General features: G+C 46.1%; 1 protein-coding gene across 2 annotated transcripts in view; it reads right to left on the reverse strand.

The window, feature by feature from the left end:
* Positions 1–8356, reverse strand: part of trip4 (thyroid hormone receptor interactor 4) — a 111054-nt gene extending 102698 nt beyond the window's left edge. The window contains exons 1-3 of one of the 2 annotated variants that reach the window (XM_085972146.1): positions 8157–8353; positions 5212–5381; positions 4540–4676 (exon numbers count right to left, since the gene is read on the reverse strand). In XM_085972146.1, the coding sequence (XP_085828272.1) occupies positions 4540–4676; positions 5212–5381; positions 8157–8296 (447 nt within the window). In that variant the 5' untranslated portion in view covers positions 8297–8353. Of the gene's footprint in view, positions 1–4539; positions 4677–5211; positions 5382–8156 lie in introns of both variants that reach the window. The other variant, XM_085972147.1, reaches the window with a different exon arrangement.

An 8356-nucleotide genomic window follows, 5' to 3' on the forward strand; every position in this document is an offset into this window, starting at 1 on the left:
GCGCCACATGGTGGCAGACTGTGGTTTCACACCTATGAAGCCAAATTCTAAAGTTTTGTTAAAAGGTACAGAAAATGAAGTGAACCAATTAGTATCCTGAAATAGTAGGGCACCCTCAGTGCATTCATCCGTGAGTAGCTGAGCCACAGACCCAAAGAATAAAAGTCAGGTCCGTTCCCTTCACTGAACAGAGTTAGCTGACTTCAGTCGCGGTGGCAGTTCAGGGGGAAAATAGAATCATAGAAAGTTACAGCAAAACAGGAGACCGTCGTGCCTGCGTCAGCTCTTTGAAAGAGCTCTCCAATTAGTCCCACTCCCCTGCACTCCCCCCCCATAGCCCTGCAAATTTCTCCTTTTCGAGAATATATCCAACTCCCTTTTGAAAGTTACGATTAAATCTGCTTTCAGGCAGAGCATTCCAGATCACAACAACTCGCTGAGTAAAAAAAAAAATTCTCCTCATCTCCCCCCTGGACCTTTTGCCAAGGTCCCCACTCTGGATTTCGAGCCACTGGCCCTGCTTGAAGTGCACAGTTAGGCATCGGGTACGGACAGGGATGAGTTTAGCCGCAATGCCCGCCCCCACAGTCGAATAGCCTGCCAGCACTCGCTGTGAAGGCTCACCTCTGACTGGCACCCGCAGAATTGGACCCAAGCAAGGCGTCAACATCTTTAGGAGGGAGAGGCAGGAAGATGGCAAGAGAAATTAAGAACAGGAAAAAAAATAATCTGAAGCAGTATACCCAATTAGACGGATCATACAGTTTGAACTGAAAAGCACGCTCTCAATTTATCACTTTCAAATTTGCTGAATTAGCCCAACAACGTAAGTCATAGAGTTATACAGCACAGAGAGGCCCTTCGGCCCATCGTGTCCTCACCAGCCATCAAGCCCTGTCTATTCTAATCCCATTTTCCAGCACTTGGTCCGTAGCCTTGTATGCTATGGCGTTTCAAGTGCTCATCTAAATGCTTCTTGAATGTTGTGAGGGTTCCTGCCTCTACCACCCTTTCAGGCAGTGAGTTCCAGATTCCAACCACCCTCTGGGTGAAAAAGTTTTTCCTCAAATCCCCTCTAAACCTCCTGCCCCTTACCTTGAAACTATGCCCCCTGGTTATTGACCCCTCTACTAAGGGGAAAAGTTCCTTTCTATCTACCCTATCTATGCCCCTCATAATTTTGTACACCTCAATCAGGTCCCCCCTCAGCCTTCTCTGCTCCAAGGAAAACAACCCCAGCCTGTCCAGTCTCTTTTCATAGCTGAAGCGCTCCAGCCCAGGTAACATCCTGGCGAATCTCCTCTGCACCCTCTCCAAAGCAATCACATCCTTCCTATAGTGTGGCAACCAGAACTGCACACAGTATTCCAGCTGTGGCCTAACTAGCATTTTGTACAGCTCCATCATAACCTCCCTGCTCTTATATTCTATGCCTCGGCTGATGAAGGCAAGTATCCCATATGCCTTTTTAACCACCTTATCTACCTGTCCTGCTGCCTTCAGGGATCTATGTACATGCACACCAAGGTCCCTCTGATCCTCTGTCCTTCCTTAAGCAGGAAGGGCCAACCGAAATTGGTAAATAAAATAAAAGAAACGTTTTTCTAAAAAATAAAATACTCTTGCCCTGCTGGGTCTATTTCCTTTCAGAGCTATTTTGTTCTGAAGTTCGAAGTGCAGTAAAAACTGGACCGATGTATTCTAGTCACATCCCTATTATTAGCAGATATAGAAAGGAGCATAAAGTCGCAACTTGTACACTGAATTTTACAGTAAACGGGGGGGGGGGGGGGTGCTTGGGTTCGATTTAAATGGCAGTTTTTCTATAACAGCAGTTGCAATAAATTTTCAAAGAAAGACTTGCATTTCTATAGCGCCTTTCACGACCTTAGGACACCCATAAGCGCTTTACAGCCAATGAGGTACTTTTTGAAGTGTAGTCACTGTTGTAATGTAGGAAATGCGGCAGCCAATTTGCACACAGCAAGCTCCCACAAACAGCAATGTGATAATGACCAGATCATCTGTTTTAGTGATGTTGATTGAGGGATAGACACCAGGGATAACTCCGCTGCTCTTCTTCGAAATAGTGCCATGGGATCTTTTACGTCCAGAGAGCAGACGAGGCCTCAATTTAACGTCTCATCTGAAAGACGGCACCTCCGACAGTGCAGCACTCCCTCAGCACTGCACTGGGAGTGTCAGCCTAGATTTTGTGCTCAAGTCTCTGGAGTGGAACTTGAACCCACAACCTTCTGACTCAAAGCTACCCACTGAATGAAGGCAGATGGTACAATGAAATAAAACATCAGAGTCAGGTTAATATCATGAAAAGGAAACATCGACAAATAAATGATCGAGGAAAATCCCTGCTCGAGGCGGTTCTGGCAGCGGAATTTAATGAAGGAGTTTCCCGTCCGCTTCAACACTCGCAGCTGGGAACTTCCACGCGGCAACTCTCTCAAAGGATGAGATGGATTTTTAAACACTTGGGGAAATTCTCTTTTAGCTTCAAAAGAAAAGGCTTACACAAATGCAAGGAAAAGTGGAAATTCAGCGGACTGGGAGAGCTATAAAAAGCAACAAAGGGACACAACGAAAGTAGTAAGGTGTAAAAAGGGAATATGGAAAAAAAAAGTTGCAAGGGACATTAAGCCAACAGCAAAAGTTGTCATAAATATATTAAAGAAAAAAAAGTGTTAAAGGAGAATGTGGGCCCATTAAAGACAGATGTAGACAAGACTATAATGAATAATAAGAGAATGGCAGACTTGTTAAATGAGTATTTCAGTTTTCACAGTGGAGAAAGAGGACTAAATACCAGCAGTACAAGGGAACCTAAAAATAAGTCATGGGGGGGTGGGGGTGGGAGGAAACGGAGTAGATTAAATACAAATAACAAAATGGTAATGGAGAAAATAGTGGGACTTGAGATAGACAAACCTCCAGGACCTGATGGCTTCCACTGCAATATTAAAATAAATAGGTGGGGAAATTGCAGCCGAGTTAGTCCCAATTTTTCAAAACTCTCCAGATTCAGAAATTGGGCCTATGAAGTGTAAAATTGCAAATGTCACTCCATTATTTAAGAAGGGAGGGAGGGAGAGACTGACTTTGTAACTGCAGACCCATCAGTTGTGGGGAAGTTATTAGAATCTATCATCAGGGACAGAGTGACCGAGCACTTGGACAAGTACGAGCTGCTCAAAGAGAATCAGCGTGGATTTGTGGAGCAGGTCATGTCTGACTCATCTAGTTGAATTTTTATTTTGAGGAGGTCACTTAGGTGGTTGATAGGGGAATGTCTACAGATCTTTCCTATATGGACTTCCAGAAGGCATCTGATAATGTTCCATAGAAGAGATCATTAAAAGTAAAAGTGTGACATGGGTTAATAGTAGGTTGGGAGATAGAACAGAGAGTAGGGATAAAGGGAATGTACTCTGGATTAGTGGAATATGACCAGTGGTGTTCCCCAGGGATCTGTACTGGGGCCTCAGCTTTTCACCATATACAGGAAACTTTGTACTGTCCGGCACCGACGGGACCGAGCTGTTGCCGTTCCCTCAAAACTGCCGAACAAACCAGCGCTAATGTTGAAACATAGAGATTTTGAGCTCCGTATCTGGCAACAAACCCTGTACAGCTTCTAAACAGTCGGCCGTACCTTGCAAGCGTCTCTGTAGCTTAGCAACAGCTTCAGTGAGACCTTGCAGAGCTTGACTGTTGAGAAAAAAGCAACAAAAAGAAAAAAAACCCTCACGAAACGGCTCCTGATTTTTGCCGGTGGCTCGAGCATTCCGTACAGTTAACCTCCGGATAAACCAAAGTTTCCTGTATATTAATGACATGGATGAAAAGAGAGAGAGTTCTCTATCCAAGAGACGACACAAAATTAGGGGGAATATTAAGTTCAGTCAACAGGAGCAGGAAGGGGTATAGACAGATTAAGGTGAGTTGGCAAAACTATGGCAGATGGAGTTGAGGGGTGATGTAAATTGAGGTGTTTAAAATGTTAAAGGTTTAGGGCAAATTAAATTTAATAAACTATTTCTGCTGGTGGGGGAATCCAGAATAAGGGGGCACAACCTTAAAATGAGAGCTAGGCTGTTCAGGAATGAAATCAGGAAGCACTTTTTGCACACAAAGGGGTAGTGGAAATCTGGAACATTCTCCCCCCAAAAGGCTGTGGATGTTGGGTCACATGAAATTTTCAAGACTGAGATTAAAAGTTTTTTTGGTTGGGTAAGGTTATCAAGCGATATGGAGAAAAGGCAAGTTGAGGGACAGATCAGAAATGATCTAACAGAATGGCAGAACAGGCTCGAGGGGCTGAATGGCTTCCTCCTCTGTTTTGTGAGACTGATTGAGACAATAAAGTAATGTCAAGTCACGGGGCCTGTATTTATTATTCTGCTCTACACGGCCTGGGAGTGTTCAACGCTGGTACGGCCACGAAGTAGGGAGGGCAGAGTTTCACTGTCATTCCTCGGTGCAAATATAAAAATGTTTTGTTGCCTTCAGACTGCCAGTACTTACCTTTACCAGATCCATGGGCGTTTTAACCTCTTCTGCTGGGAGCTGGCCCTCAGGCACAAGCAACGGTTCCTGCTTGTTTCGACCTTTTCGCTTGGACTTCCTGAGCTGGTCGCTTGCTTTTGATGAATCTGGAACCTCTACAAAAGGAAAGACTTGCATTTATATAGCGCCTTTCACAACCTCAGGACATCCATAAGCCCTTTACAGTCATTGAAGTACATTTTGAAGTGCAGTCACTGTTGTAATGTCGGAAAGGTGGCAGCCAATTTGTGCACAGCAAGATCCCACAAACAATAAAGTGATAATGACCAGATAATCTGTGATGTAGTTTGAGGGATAAATATTGGCCAGGACACCGGGGAGAATTCCCCTGCTCTTTATTGAATAGTGCCATGGGATCTTTTACGTCCACCCGAGGGGGCAGACGGGGCCTCGGTTTGGCGTCTCATCTGAAAGACGGCACCTCAGACAGTGCAGCACTCCCTCAGTACTGCTCTGGATTAGCAAAGCATATGGTTAACTGTTCAGAGTGCTTTTCCTTTAGCTCCATATTAAAAATCTAATTCATGAGAAATGAAATCAGGAATAAAATTATAGTTTTTAAATTCGGACTTCCAAAAATTAGAAAAATCGAAGGGCATTTTATTCCAACTGTGTTACAATCGGACGCACCATCTTTTTTTCTGTATAACTGCACTTGTCCAGGAGTAAGGGATTCCTGTGATCTCTTCCACCTTTTCAGAAGCTCATCAATGAAAAGCTGTTTCTTCCCATCAGTCCCTTGAACTAAATCAGCGACGTACTCTTCAATTTCCTCCGCACTCTCAATCGACAGGATATACCTGGGTACATTAAAAAAAACACAATTCCTAAATGGTTTATATAGTTGGGGGTTGGGTGGGAGGAGAAATTGAAAGTTTGTGTTGAGGGTATCAGAGAATCATAGAAATTTACAGCACAGAAGGCCGCCATTCGGCCCATCGTGTCCGTGCCGGCCGACAAAGAGCTATCCAGCCTAATCCCACTTTCCAGCACTTGGTCCGTAGCCCTGCAGGTTACGACACTTCAAGTGCATATTCAAGTACTTTTTAAATGCAATGAGGGTCTCTGCCTCTACCACCCTTTCAGGCAGTGAGTTCCAGACCCCCACTACCCTCTGAGTGAAAGAATTTCTCCTCAAATCCCCTCTAAACTTCCAACCAATTACTATAAATCTATGCCGCCTGGTTATTGGCCCTTCTGCTAAGGGAAATAGGTCCCTCCTATCCTCTCTATCTAGGCCCCTCATAATTTTATACACCTCAATTAGGTCTCCCCTCAGCCTCCTCTGTTCCAAAGAAAACAACCCCAGCCTATCCAATCTTTCCTCATAGCTAAAATTCCCCAGCCCAGGCAACATCCTGGTAAATCTCCTCTGCACACCCTCTCTAGTGCAATCACATCCTTCCTGTAATGTGGTGACCAGAACTGCTCGCAGCCCAACTAGTGTTTTATACAGTTCAAGCATAACCTCCCTGCTCTTGTCACAGAATCACACAGAATCCCCACAGTGCAGATAGAGGCCATTTCGGCCCATCGAGCCTGCACCGACACATATCCCACCCGATCCTCAGCTAATAAAAGGCAAGTATCCCGTATGTCTTCTTAACCACCTTATCTACCTGTCCTGCTACCTTCAGGGATCTGTGGACATGCACTCCAAGGTCGTTCTGATCTTCTGCACTTCTCAGTGTCCTACCATTTACAGTGTATTCCCTTGCCTTGTTAGCCCTCCCCAAATGCATTACCTCACACTTCTCCAGATTGAATTCCATTTGCCACTGTTCTACCCACCTGACCAGTCCATTGATATCTTCCTGCAGTCTGCAGCTTTCTTCTTCATTATCAACCACACAGCCAGTTTTTGTATCATCTGCAAACTTCTTAATCATACTTCCTACATTCAAGTCCAAATCATTGCTATATACCACAAAAAGCAAAGGACCCAGTACTGAGCCCTGCGGAACCCCACTGGAAACAGCCTTCCAGTCACAAAAACACCCTTCGACCATTACCCTTTCTTTCCTGCCTCTGAACCAATTTTGGATCCAACTTGCCACTTTGCCTTGATCCCATGGGCTTTTACTTTCATGACCAGTCTGCCATGTGGGACCTTATCAAAAGCCTTGCTCACCCCAGTAGTAGCACCAGGCAATCCTGTGTCAAACACAATGCAGATTAAAGGTCCCAGCACACTGCCCCATCAATGCACTTAACCTCAAGTTCAATGTGGCACACCTCTATGCAGTAGCACTGTGAACATAGCCCTCGCTAGTCAAGAAAAGACCAAGGTCCATCTCGTGTGCCTTCGAGCAACCTTAAAAATCTTCAAATCAGAGCTCGGCCATTCGGGAACAAAATTAGGAAGCATCTTATCACACAAAGGGTGGACTTGACTATTCCAACGCACTCCAGGCTGGCCTCCCACATTCCACCCTACGTAAACCTGATGTCATCCAAAACTCAGTTCCCTGTGTCCTAACTCGCACCAAGTCCCGTTCGCCCATCACCCCTGTGCTCACTAACCTACACTGGCTCCTGGTTAAGCAACGCTTCGATTTTAAAATTCTCATCCTAGTTTTCAAATCCCTCCATGGCCTCACCCCCTCCCTATCTCTGTAATCTCCTACAACCCAACAAGATCTCTGCGCTCCTCCAATTCTGGCCTCTTGCGCATCCCCAAATTTAATCGCCCCACCATTGGCGGCCGTGCTTTCAGCTGCCTAGGCCTTAAGCTCTGGAATTCTCTCCCTCAACCTCTCCACTTCTCTACCTCTGATCCATCTCCAATTAGGTTGTGGGTTCGTATACAACGGTAAAGTCCGATTTTCACAAGGAATGTTTCCCACACACAGGACATCGGATGTCAGGTTGACCAGGGGGGTGATCTTTCCTCAATTTCCTTTGGGTTCTCTTTTCCTTAGCTAGCTTGTTACGACTCACTTCAATCTTTGTCGTGCCATCATGAATCATTTCTTGCCACAAGCATCATGCTCCCATGTGTCAGTCGAGATGCCACTTTTTCCCCCCGCCCCCGCAAGGTCGGTCCTTAGAAAATTCTTGTCATTAGAACAGAGCATTTACCAAAGTTCAGCTCACCGAAGAATATCTTGTTGGGCAGTCTCGTATTCAGTCGAAGCTTAGCTACACCTGTATTACTATCACCTTTATGTCTGACATATTTGCTCCCGAGGACCTCAGCGATTGGAATCTTGTGCCACCGTCGAATTCGCAGGATCTCTGAGGCAACCTCGGGGGAAATGATGTAGCGACTGCAAGTGGTCCAGCTATCGCACGCATACAGCAAGGATGTTATAACTATTGCCTTGTAGACCTTAAGCTTTGCAGCCAGTTTAATGGCCCTTTTAACCCATAAACTCACATGGAGCCTTCAAAAGTGAAGAGGGGGAAGGGGGGTAAAAGGAAAGGGGTGGGGGGGTAAAGGGGAGGGGGGTAAGGGGGTAAAGGGGTGGGGGGGGTAAAGGGGAGGGGGGTAAAGGGCAAAGCCCGCACCCCAGGCCCAGAGACTCTTCTCCCGCCGCAGCCTCTGCAGATTCGCGCCGCCCGCTCCCACTCACTGAATCAGCTCCTCGTTCACCTCCAGGCTGAACTTCTGCACCAGCTCCTCCTGACACCAGCGCAGCAGAGAATCCACCTCACCGCTCATCTTCCCTCCGCCACCTTCATTGCCGGCAGCGGCCATTGAATCGGCGCTCATCCACCCGGAAATATTCTCCCTGCGCACACCGCACACGTAAACGGTCCCGTTCGCCGGCTG

Source organism: Somniosus microcephalus, chromosome 32 (assembly GCF_052327205.1).
Source record: "Somniosus microcephalus isolate GS21.2 chromosome 32, FLI_Smic_1.0, whole genome shotgun sequence".
NCBI classification, from domain to species: Eukaryota; Metazoa; Chordata; class Chondrichthyes; order Squaliformes; family Somniosidae; genus Somniosus; species Somniosus microcephalus.